The following is a 13,258-nucleotide window of genomic DNA, read 5'->3' on the forward strand; positions in this document are numbered from 1 at the left end:
ATTCTCATTGTATGGAACTAAGTGCAATGTGTTTTCATATAGCCAATTACTGCAATGATTGGCAGGGAACCCACCTATAATTGGAGAGCAGATATTGCTGCCTGAGAGATTATTAGTGTGTGTTAACTAGGAAGGGGGAATGAGAGAAAGAGAAAGGAAAGGGGGGGATGAGAACAAATGAAAGTTTAGTCTGGCTCTAAGTTGCAAATTTTGGTTGCTTACCAACTGAATCCACAGATGGCAAACAGCTGTGACTACAGCTGGTTAATGAATTTGTGACTTACTTCCTTTGCTGGAGGGAAAAGTGGATGACAATGAACTCACTGCTCAGGACAGAAGGCAGTAAGCCCAGTTTTCCAGGTGCAAAAGGTGTCCAGTTTCTGAGAAGTTTACTTGAAAAGTCTGTGAAAGCCATTAATTTTGGTCCAAACGTCTTTGCTACTAGAGAAATCTTTACAGATTGAATTGTAATATCTTCCCCCATAAAGATTGCTATGTGACAGTCAATTGCTAATTGAAGTTCTAGATGCAATGTTCTCATTAAAATATATTTTATGACATTTACAATTTTGTATGCTGTATTATTTTAAATATAAAATAAAATGCTTACCCTGTACTTGTTGCAAAAATAATATATGTTTTTAGAGTTTGCATTTGCAGGTAGTTCTTATATAGGCAAAACAACTTTGTGGTATGACTAAAGCCTAGAATTCTTTCCCTCCTCTCCCTCAGTTTTTGTCTTTATTTTTCACTTTTACACTGTCAGGTGAGAAAAATACACATTACCCTCAGTCCATTCTTTTCCTTTGGATAAAACACTGTGACTTTCAGAACTGTCAGCCACTCCACTTTCGGAAGTGGTAAATTACTTTTGAAAGAATTATATTCCCTTGCTTCTTGAAAACAAGACATAGGTGAATGTTAATTCATACTTGAATGGTATAAATCGAGAAGTATAAATATATGGCCCAGTTTCCACAAATGGCATGAATTCTTGATGGCCAGTATGATCTAGAGGCTTGCAATCAGCTTCTGAACAAATAGCTCTCACTTGGGAACATCATATATTTTGAAGAGGGGTTGAGTTACCGCTTTTCATCTTCTACTTGCACACCAACAGAGTGATATTCCCGCAGGCCTCGGCTCTCTGTGTCAGAATCTGTAGCTGTTTCCACCTAATTCAACACAAAACATTTTATTTTAGAACTGAAATGTGAGACCAACCAGGCAAGGGACTATTTTTTTGTTGTTGTTGTTCATTTGCTGTAATTAATTATACACTTGTTTAATTAATGCAGAGATGCACTTGACCCAGTAAAATCACAAAGAAAGGGAAATGCTAATTCATATCTGTGTAATTAAGTTGCTACTGTGCTTCACCAAATTTTACATAACTACTTGAACTCAACACAGCACTTCTGCCTTTTAAATGTATGCAAATAAAATGGCTTAGTTCAGCTCAGACAAAAAAATGGTCTTTGTTGGGCTGCATTATTATAAAGGACTTGAAAGCTCTTATCACATCCTACAGTGAAGAGAGAAGTACAGCATGAACCAAACATGGCTAACAAAAACAAATAAGCAGTTTAATAGAATTATACTGATGGCTGCATCCACATACAAAAAGACAGAAAGGAATTTAAGCGTTTTCTCTGAAACATGAAGACAATCTCTCTATCTGCATTTCACTGGCTCACATTTGCTAATATATCAGTATCGTAAAGTCAGGTCTGAGCAGAAATCATGTATTCAACAGAGGATTGCTAGTGTATCTATATTTGCCCAAAACTTCTCCACAGCTGTGAAGCATTTTAATGACCGCCAGCAGTGTAAACTGAGGACAAGAGGGAATTTTAATACAGTAAACTTTCTAAAACAAAAAGCAAATAAATGTCTCTGTATGAAAAGTCTGAAACCAAAGGTTAGTTAAGTCATAAATATTCCATGAGACTCATCTATCTTCTTTAATACCTACTGCATCCAAATGATATCTGGCCCCTATCCAAAATATTATAATCTGGTTATAAAACACATTTTTCCTTTAAAAATATTAACGATCACTGAAAAGATGAGTTACAGACTATTAAAAACTTACAACACTGAATTATGTGAGGTGTAAGAGAAAAACTGTCTTTTAGAAATTTAATTATAATTTGTAATCCACCTAAAGCTAAATCTATGAGGAGGAATGGAAGTTGTAACTAACAGAAGTAATAAAATAATAATAATAATAATAGTAACTATAGCTAATGCTTATTTATGCTTACCATGCACCAGGCATTGTGCTAAGAACACTACCCTCACACTCTTTTTCTCACAACAATCTTGTTGCTGTTACTAGCCATCTATAACAGTTGAGGAACGAGGGAAGTTAAATAACTTGTCCATGGGCACACAGCTTATGGTGGCAGAGCTAGGTTTCATACCTAGGTCTTCCAATAAGAGAGAATTTGGTCTTCATTAATCTTCTAAAACCAGAATAAAAATGGCCAACTGAAGACCTGGGTGCTCCTAGTTACTTTTACTCATTGCTGTTCAGTTGGAACCGACTCTTAGCTGGATTGCCAGTGAGTTTTCTGAGGCTGTAAATCACATGGTAGGAAATTGTTCAGCTTTCTCCCATGAAGCCACTCCAATGGATTCGAGCCCCTAGAGAGGGACAGCCTTTGGGTTAGTAGTGCAACTTTCTATTGGCTGCACCACCAGAGCTCCCCTTGTTATGCTTGTTGTCAGAACTGACTCATAGCTGACCTTCCAGCAAGTTTTCAGAGACTATAAATTCCATGAGAGGAGATTGCTCATCTTTCTCCCATGAAAGCAGCTGATGGATTCAAACTGCTTGTCGTTGAGACCCACTATGCTACCAGAGCCTAGTCACCGAAAGTCATGGACTTTTCTCCCAGGACTTCCTAGTTGAGGTAGTCATGGAAAAGTGTCAGATACACCACATTTTTAAGAACAGTACACTGTGACACTAATGTGTCAAATGTGTTAATGGCTGGTTAACCAATGCAGACAGACAGTGGGGTGGAGCTGCCCAATTAAAGCAAGCTTGGAAGGAGGTGTGGCATCCACTTCTGTAATAGCTTGCCTCCAGAAACCCTATGCACCTGGAGAGAGGATGAGAGACACCCAAGAGTTGAGGATAGGGTCGCTATGAGTCACCTGCGACTCGACGGCACTTAACAACAACAAGAAGTATTATTCTGAAGATATGTAAGATGTATTTACTTATTTTTTACTTATTTGTGTTTAGTTATATTTTGATAGATATAGTAAGAAACAGATTGACCACAGGAGGAACATCTTTGAGCAAAAATTTTAACTTTGCTGCTAATCACCATTCTTTTTAGTTTCAAATTGGTGACAGCTTTATTAATTTTTCTTGCTGAACACGGAAGTAATTATCATAATTACTTAAACAAAATTATTAAAATGCATATATACATATAAACACACACAGAAATGACTAAAGAAATACAACAAAAATGGAACAAAAGAGTTTTTTCCTTACTTTCTTCAACTTCAAATTTATTAAATACTGTGGGTTTTTAAAAAAATTAAGTGAATGCAGTCAGTCTAATTCTGTCATTTAGGGCTGTGAGATTTTTAATTAAGTGTCTTACATTTGGTTGAGTCTTAAATATTTTGCCTTAAAAATGAAGGTAATAAAAAAATGAAGGTAATATCAAGTACTTCCTTTGATTTATGTAAAACTCATAGAATCCATTCATGCAAATGTACAACAAACATTAATTCTACATTTATACTACAAGTTTTAAGATCATCAGGTGAATGTTTTACATGTATAAATAATAAGGTAGCCCCATCTGTAGGGCATTATGCAGCTAATCCAAAAGCCATGCCTCTCTGGTGGTTTGAATCCCTGAGTGGCTCAGTGGGAGAAAGAGAATTTCCTTCCATGCCATTTACATTCCAGTGGAGGGTCAGCTATTCATCGGTTCGGAGTTGAGGACAATGAGAGAGGGAAATGTTAACGTAAACTGGAAATGCTGACTAAACTGGAAAAACTGACATAACTCTCCCTGGCACAATGATGCCACAGGCATCATGCTAGATGGAGAAGAGATTGAGGTTGTTAACAATTTAAGCTTGCTTGGTTCCACAATCAACACTTTTAACAGCAGCAGTCAGGAATTCAAAATATGAATTGCATTAGAAAAATCTGCTGCCAGGGACCTCTTCAGAGTGCTGAAAAGCAACAATGTCAGTCTGAAAACTAAGGTGCATCTGATCCAGGCCATAATTTTCCCAATTAGTTCCTATGTATTAGAAAGTTGGACAATGGCCAAAGATGACAGAAGAATAAATGCCTTTGAGTTGTGGTGCTAAGGAAGAGTGTGGGACATACCAAGAGAACAAATAGGTTTGTCTTGGAGAGGGTGAAGCTAAGCTGCTTCTTGGAGGCAAGGATTTTGAGGCTCCATCTCACATACTTTGGGCATGTAGGCAGGAGGGATCAGTCTTTGGAGAAGGACATCATGCTTGGAAGGATTGAGGGACAGCACAGAAGAGGAAGACCCTGGATGAGGTGGATTGATATAACAATTGGGATAATGAGAGTAGGCATGTCAGACACAGACTGACAAAAAATAGCGCAGGATTCAGAGCTATTGTACATAGGGTCGCTATGAGTTGTAGTCGACTTGATGGCGCATAACAACTATAACAACATACTCAACAATGGTAGATGGAAGGACATTATTAAAAATGGTCTGTTTAAGAAGTAAGGAGTAAACTCAAACTCACTTTGTGATCTAAAGTCAAAATCTTACACATTGAGAAGCAGGTACATAGCTTTTGAGAAAAAACAAAATATTTCCCTAGATTAAAAATTCAAACTCATTTCTGTGGGATCAGAACCAACATATAGCTGGCCCATCATCGGGTTTCCAAGGCTATGAATGACCTGGAAGGAGTTTGTCTATCTTTATCTAGTGGAACTGCTGGTAGATTTAAACCACTGGAGAGGTGATGCCTTTGGGTTAGCAGCTATCCCACCCTACTGACTACACCACCAGAGTCCATGTAACAGATCCCTTATTTCCCTAAAAGTTAAATATCATTTATAAACCTCACTGCTGCCAAATGCTCATGAAGCTAAAGCGCAAGCAGCTAAGAAGAACAGAATGGCAGAAGATCTGGAGAAAACATGAAATGGCTTAGGGTTAATAACGTAGAACTCAGGGATTAATGGCAAACATTTTTATCTCAGAGAATGTAAATAAAAAGAGCTCAAAATCATCTAGTGATATAATAGAGTGGTAATGCTCCCCATTTTACAGATGGGGCCACTGAGGCAAATGAAATTGGAGGGTTCTTGACTATGAAATCAGGGCTCCCTTCTACTAACTCTATTACTGAGAGAGAGCTTCAAATAACTTCTATAGAGTTGCATGAACAGACACTCAAACATAAGAAAAATTAAATAGTCATTAGACAAACAACAGACAGATAAAAAGAAACAAACAGCAAATAAAAACAACAACATGAAAGACATGGTTATATGGTACCATCTTTTTATTTTTTTATTTATTTCTTTAAGGATTTGATTTTTATTTAATTTTTATTTATTTATTTCTAATTAATTAATTAATGTGTGTGTGTGTGCCATCAGATTGGATCTGACTGGTACAGGAGGCGATTGTTCCTCCTTCTTCAGCAGAGCATCTGGTGGATTTGAACCGTGCACCTCTGGGATTGCAGTGCAGTTTCATGCCACTAGGCCACCAGAGCTCGCCATATGGTACCATCTTAAGGAAGAGAAGTGGTATAGGCCAGATTCTGGATGAGATGCCCTTTTCAAGGACACCAAGAATGATGTTAGTAATTTCTTGCAGAGCCCTTGTCCTGCATGTTACAAAAAATTAATGCATTGGGCTGCTAACTGCAAAGTTGGAAGTTTGAGTTCACCAAGAGGTACCTAATTAAAAAAATGCCTCGTGGTCTACTTCTAAGAAAGTCAGTCACTGGAGCTCTATGAAACACAGTTTTACTTTGGCTCACATGAAATCAGTCATTATGAGTAACAGTTAACTTGACAACAGCCAGATTGGATATCCTAGGAACAGGCAGTGGACTCTGTGTTCCCAGGTATCTCCTTGCTGGAGGGCTTTTGAGCTTGCATGTTCAGAGTCTCAAATGGGACCTGTCTCTATGTCCTGCTGTCCAGAGCATGTCTCACAAGCTGCAATTTCCATTGATCTTGAGGAACATAGGCCACTTGAGGCTTGCTTTTGGTCTAACCTGCACAGGGAGGGAGGCCTCAAAGTAGCAGGAGGTTTGTGTTGAAATGAGATAATGTTACTGGGCTATCACACTGGATAAAACCTGACACTTAAAAATCAAATCTTGAAGAAATTGATTATATAAAATACCATAGGATGTACTGTAAACTTAGCGATATTCTCACATATCAGTGATTCATTCAGGGCTTGAGCTTCACAGAAGCAGTATGAACTCTATTTAGTAGTAGAACAATTCTGGCAAAAATTCCAATTCCCATACTATCTGTCCTCAACCAAAACTTCACTCATGATTTATTTTGTGACATTTACTTATTCCTTGGCAGTTTTGGGAAATTAGTTTGTGGTCAGGTAAAAATAAAGCCCATTAAATGCTAGATGATTCTGAAAGTGCTAGCCATCTTCCTCTTTAAAAAGCCACTGGATAAAGTAGCACATATTCAATGTTCCAAGTCAAGGCCAGGGGGAGTTTGAGTTCTCATCAGGAAGATGAAGAGAATGACACAGAGTTATTCAGCCAGGTTATCTCTCATGCTACCTAATGGCTGTTGTACCCATAGGCAAGTAATTTACCCTCTCTGGCCCTCAGCTTCCCCATGTATAAATTAGGCATAATAACAACCAGCACACAGTATTACTATGAGCATTAAGTAAGCAAGCAATTGAGAGCCAGGAGCACAACGAAATGTCCATGGTCCTTTAAAAAATTATTATTATTATTATTATTGTTTATTTTATTCTGTGCCTTGTGAATACTGGCATTGTCTTTAGTTATTCCTGAAATGCCTCTTGGGAATCTATAGATAATCTTATCTTTTACTTCTCCATCCATTTCATTCTATTTCTTTGTTCTTTACCTTTTGGCTTAACTTAAATAAATGTGGCTTTCACGTCTGGCTATTTTCTTTGTCCTGATACTTGAGTTTCTTTGATTATACTTTCCTTTGGCTTTTCAGTTACTTCATTTTGACATGTGGTTAAAAGCTCACAAAAGATTGTGCATTCTTACTACCTTAAAATACAGTGAAATTAGCTTACACTTGTAGTCACTGTTATCATCGGCCAACCATTCATCCATTCACTCTTTCATTTATTCACTCACACGTCCAACATTTATTGAGCACTCACTATGTGTCAGGCACTGTGCTAGGTTCTAGGGATATCAAGCTGCTTAAAGTATAGTCCCAGTCTTCACAGAAGACAGAATTTGGGAGAGGGTGTCAAGGAAGGTTTCCAGGAGGGGTTAACACTTGATCTGAGCTTTAGAAGAGAAAATAAAAGGGTAGATATGGTAAGCACGTGGTATTCTAAGCAGAAAGATCATAAGCAAAGATAGGGGAGCTAGAAGCAGAATGGGGTAAGGAAGAAATAAAAGCTGTTAGTGGCTGCTGGAGTGTGAAATGGAGACAGGAAGTTGTGGCATAGTTTACCAGCATGACTGTAGAACTTAATGAGTTTCTGAAATTATGTTCTCACTACTTTCAGAAAAAGTCAATGATTTTATGTATACAGATGTTTACACTTTTATTTGCTGGTTTATTGTTGGCTTGGGCAGCCTAGAGAACACATGTGGAAAACAGTGGTTGAGAAACAGACCTAGTGAATTGTGAGGACCTCTCAAGTCTGCTATCACAATAGGACTTTGGAACCTGAATAATGAGCTTGTGAACTCTGGCTTTCCCACCTCAGCTCTATAAACTCAGGCAGTCCCTGTGTCAAAAGCATGCTAGTAAGCCTTCTCACCATTCTTATCATATAAGTGGGACTAAGTATACATCATTGGGTACAATGCAATAATGCAAAAGCACCTAGCATAGTGCCTGCCATATAGAATCAGGACAGAGAGAGGTGACAAGAGCAGTTGTATGAAGAATCCAAAAAAGGTAGATAAAATGAAATTCATGCGTATTTGGCTTTGGAGTATGTTTTGGTACTTACATCTGACCTTGGGTATGGCTGATGCTCTGGGAATTCAGAATCCTAAACAAAACAATGAAGCCACACTGTGGAGACCTGGTTCAAAGGACCTATAAAAGCGGGCAGTCTCCCCACCCTGCTCCTCCAGCCAGCACGCCACTCCACATCCCCATTCCATCCACGACATAGCATCATTTCTCACATAACGTCAAGCACCAGATAAGGCTCTGTCAATTAGCATTCCACTTGACCTCTTCCCTGCGTGAGGTGCAGTGGTAATTAAGCATTCTGGTTTAAAAACTTCCGGCTGGATGCAGGCTGAATGGAGGGGTCGAAGGAAGCAAGAGGTGAGTCATAGAGTAAAGGACTCCATTAACCCTAGTTAATTATGTCAACAACAGCTTGAAGGGAGGATTCACCTGAGATAGATGGAGAGACTTGCTTGGTCTAAGATAAACTGCTGGTTCTGCCCATGATTGGACATATTTGAACATGTGTAAAGGGACCCAAAATACAGCTCCCATCTCTTAGCACAGTACCTTCTACTTCGTCTGCACTTAAAATATACTTGCTTTTGAAAGAAAAGTTATCTCTTCAAAGGCCAAGAGAATGTACTACCCAAATCTGTATTTTCACTCAGAGCTTTAAGTCCTAGAGAGATTGAAAAGACAACGTAGTATTTGTGCCCTCAAGGGCCCAGGTAAGGACTACCTTTTGATCTGGACAGAGTACCTCTAGTGGCCCACACTTTAAGTGACAGTAAACATATCTTCAGTTTTATATAAAGGAGGCTTTTTCTTTTTTTACTCTCCCTTTTTATTCCCAGCTCCTTTCCCACTCCCCCATTCCACTGTTACAGGAGTGAGATTGAAAAGCTTTTGAAAAATCAGACTTTTAACAGAAAAACACTCTTCTCAAGCATCAGAAAAATCTTATCCTCACACTATTCAAATATTTACCCCTTGGAAATGCAGACGTGGGGCTACTCCCTAGGGTGACTGGGGTGGGGGAACAAGGGCTCCTGGGTGTCCTTTAGCTCTGCAGTAGAACTCAAGCTGAGTCACCCACCTATTTCAGTTGGCAGCTTTGCAACATGACGCACCTCCCTTTCTCTAATGGTTCACTGCACTGTTGAAGATTACAATTAATGCTTAGAACTCGGGGTGGTTCAATTTTTAGAGCTAGTGAAGCTGAAGGTCTCAGTCTATGCTATTTACAGGGCCAAGTGGAGCAATTCACCACAGATGCATGTAATGATAGGCTACCTGAATCCCTATAGAGGAACGCCGGCTCTTGAGGAACTCTTCAGCTTTTGATACTAAAATTGCTTTGTCGCTGGTCCGCGTGGAACTGCTCTGACTTTCAGAGGCATGGCGCTGAGCAGCGGCAGATTCGAGGGCGAGATTCATGGCCTTGTTACTGTCCAGACTGTCGGTAGAGTTGTAGAGGCCTCGGCCATCCTGTGGCCACGGGGAAATTCTCTGATTCCGGCTGTCATGATAGGCATCCTGGGTGGACTCGGTGCTGCTCTGGGCTGTCACTGAAATCAGTGGCTTGGAGGTCGTCCGTGGAGGTACCGGTGGGGGCGTTTTTTTGTAATTAGTGTATGAAACAGCTGTAAGAGAAAAAGAAAATCCCCAAGTTAGTAAGTATACTTTGACCCCCTCTCCATCAGAATCTACTCTATAATTTAAATGAGGTTATTACCTATGATCATATTGCAGGACGTTTATTTAGTCTGTGAACAGGGACCTCCTGACCAAGTGGTAAGTAAATGCACTCTTTTAATCAGCCAGTTGCTCCACAGGAGAAAGATGAACAGTCTTCTCCCACGTGATTAACTGCATCTCAAAACCCACTGGATGGTCAACTATGAGTAGATTCCAACTTGACAACTTCCATCATAGGGAGCTCTGGTGAATAGTTTGTAGGGAGTTGTACTGTTAACTCAAAGATGGCACCTTTCTGGTGGTTCAAATCCAGCAGACACTCTGTGGGAGAAAGTCTAGCAGCCATCTCCAATGAAATTGGATATCCTCTGGAGGGTCAACTATGAATTGGTTCAGACTTGAAAGCAATAAGAGTGAGCCCATAAATACAAGATAAAGGAAAAGATAATTCTTAATAAATGGACCACCAGGCAAAATCATCATTGTTGTTGTTGTTTTTGTTAGGTGCTATCAAGTTACCTCCAATTCCATATACATTAACAGACTGGAATCTCACCTGATCCCATGCCATACTGAACTTGCTGTGCTTACGCCCACTGGAGTCACTGTGCCACTCCATCTCACTTGTTGTTGTTGTTGTTATGTGCCATCAAGTCGCTTGCGCTTCATAGCGACCCTATGCACACTTAGAGTCTTCTATTTCACTGACCTTCCACCTTTCCAAGACTGAAATCTCATTCCAAAGATTGACCCCTCCTCATAACATGCTTCAGGGCAACAAGTCTCACATCTTTGCTTCTAAGAAATACCCTGGCTTCATGTCATAATGAATGGAGAAAAAACTGACATTGGCAAGGATTTCATGACTGAAGTTGGCAGGATTTAATTTTATTTCATTCCACAATCAATGCCCAGGATACTAATGGCCAAGAAACCAAATGCTACAATTCACTGGGTAAATCTTCAGCCAAGAATCTCTTCAGAAATGCTAAAGAACAAGGATGTCTATTTAAAAACTAAGCTGTGTCTGACCTAATCCATGGTATTTTCAGTTGTTTCTGTTGTGTATGTGAAAGTTGGACAATGAATAGGGAAAAGAAAATAATTTTCTTTGAAGCCTTTGAATTGTGATTTTAGAGGAAGGTGTCGAATATACCATAGTTTGCCAAAGGAATAAATCTTTCTTGGAAGAAAAACAGCTGAAGTGTTCCTGGTGGCAAGAATAGTGAGAGGCCATCCTTGCAAAAAGATAACATGGTTGGATAAGTAGAGCTAGAAGAGGTCAGTTCTTGAAAAAGGACATCTTGTTTGGAAAAGCAGAGAGTTAGAAAGGAGAAGACCCTCCTTGGGACAATTGACTTAGTGACTAGAACAATGGGCATACTCAGTAGAGATGGTGAAGATTCCATAGGATTAGGCAGGATTTTGTTCTGTTGTACACAGGGTTACCAGTAGTCAGCCGAATCAATGGCATGTAACACCACCAAACACCAACAGCAACAATGGTCTAAGAATAATGTAAGACATGGGACAGCGGGAGGAAAGAGAGCTTTATGTACAGAAATACTTTACAAGGGTATATTTGTAAGAGAAAAACATTGTGAAAACATCTAAAATGCCAGCAATTTATATGAGTAAGTCATGTAACCACAGATAGAATATAAATCTACTGTAATGTTTAATGAACCTCACAGTATTAGACAATGCTGATTTTTATAGTGATAAATTAAAAACATGCAACTCAATTTATTGTATTCAAGGCAGAACCAACTCATAGTGGGTTTTTGGAGATTGTGAATCACCGGGGAGGAGGTTGTCCACTCTTCTTTTATGGAGAAGTTGGTGGATACAAACTGCCAGGGAGGTACCATCGGGTGAGGAGCCCAACTCCCCACTGACCACTTCCCCAGAGCTCCCTAGAAACACGCAGGATACTACGTTATTACTATAGTACATCAAAAGATAAATCATGGTCATATCCATGAGTTACAATGTGAGTGACTATTTTCTACTTGCATAGGTAATCTAAAAATGCTTATAGTGAGTATTATTTCTATACTGGAAAAAATTATAATATTAAAAAATATTTTGCTCCTGGTGGTACAGACTCCTTAGTATAAATTGTAAGAAATCACCTGAAGAAAAACCATTAAGATTATACATCTCTTTTAGATCCAGATTACTTTCCCTCCATGGACCTCTACTAGTCATTTTTATTGTCTTGCCAAGCCTGCAAGGCCAGCTGTTATTATTATGTGCCATTGAATCCAACTCATAGCTGACCCTCCAGTGGATTTTCAAAGGCTGTAAATTGCATGGCAGGAAATTGTCCATCTTTCTCCCACAGAGCTGCTGGTAGATTGGAATTGCCTGACTTTAGATTGGCAGTGCAACTCCTTCCTCGCTAGGGGTCTGGTGGTACATTAATTAAGTGATTAGATTGGAATCCACAAGTTACTCTGGGGGATAATTGACACTCTGTAAAGATTTGCAAACTTGAAAAGCTTGTGGGTTTGTTCCATTTTGTCATGTATGGTCATTATGAGTTGAAATGGATTCAATGGCACACTTGCATGGCATATAGAAGTTTTAAACAAATCAGTTTTAAAAGTGAAAGTAAAGAAAAAGAAATTTAGAGATGAACATTGTATTTTAAATATCTTTTAGAACCTACCAATAATGTACTTAAATATAACTGCCAGAGCTCAAGGTATTATGTATGTAATCTCTTCTGGTATGAACTGATTTCCTATCACAATTGATTATCTTGAAAGAACTGATTAAGAACTTGTTAGTCTTCATCCACATCCCCTTCATTATAATACAAGGCTAACACATCAGTGCCAGCGGAAGGGCTGTTTGTTATGCTCAGTGGCACGATGTGCACATAAACATGTTCTGGAGAGTTTTTAGCATCATGTGTGAAGACAGGTTGAACAAAAATATTCTTTAGGAACTTTGAAAAACTGTCCCCTGGGAAACAGCATGCTGTGTTTGCATCTATAAATACATCTTTTTTCAAAGTTTTATTTGCGTAGATTTTATCATACTTTCCTGCTCCTCACTCTCTTCTACAACTATTTTTAAAATATCTGAGTGGATTTTTCCTAATAAGTACAACTTCAAATGTTCTCAAAGAACTATGACAAATGACAAAACTGGGTTTATCATGTCAGAATGTCCTGAGTTTTAATGTTAAAAAATTACACATGAAAATTTATAAATTGCATAATTTAAAAAAGAATACATTGAGAAGAAAATCAAGGGGGAAGAAAATTGACAGAGAAAGATGACCATTCATAATGTGGGTGACAGTAACAAATAAAATGACACTGGATTTTCAATGTCTGTAGAAGAGAAACATCTAAAATTAGTTTTCCTCCCACTGAAGGCCTTTTAATAATA

The 13,258-nt window shown here is 38.8% G+C and overlaps 1 protein-coding gene across 2 annotated transcripts in view; it reads right to left on the bottom strand.

Annotated features, from left to right (window-relative positions):
* DLGAP2 (discs, large (Drosophila) homolog-associated protein 2) overlaps positions 1-13,258 on the bottom strand; it is a 301,058-nt gene that overhangs the window by 41,899 nt on the left and 245,901 nt on the right. The window contains exons 5-7 of one of the 2 annotated variants that reach the window (XM_006882844.1): positions 9,449-9,798; positions 8,205-8,246; positions 1,090-1,175 (exon numbers count right to left, since the gene is read on the bottom strand). In XM_006882844.1, coding sequence (XP_006882906.1) covers positions 1,090-1,175; positions 8,205-8,246; positions 9,449-9,798 — 478 coding nt within the window. The remainder of the gene's footprint in view (positions 1-1,089; positions 1,176-8,204; positions 8,247-9,448; positions 9,799-13,258) is intronic. The other variant, XM_006882843.1, reaches the window with a different exon arrangement.

Source organism: Elephantulus edwardii, unplaced genomic scaffold (genome assembly GCF_000299155.1).
Source record: "Elephantulus edwardii isolate Elephantulus edwardi_28Jun2011 unplaced genomic scaffold, EleEdw1.0 scaffold00025, whole genome shotgun sequence".
NCBI lineage: Eukaryota > Metazoa > Chordata > Mammalia > Macroscelidea > Macroscelididae > Elephantulus > Elephantulus edwardii.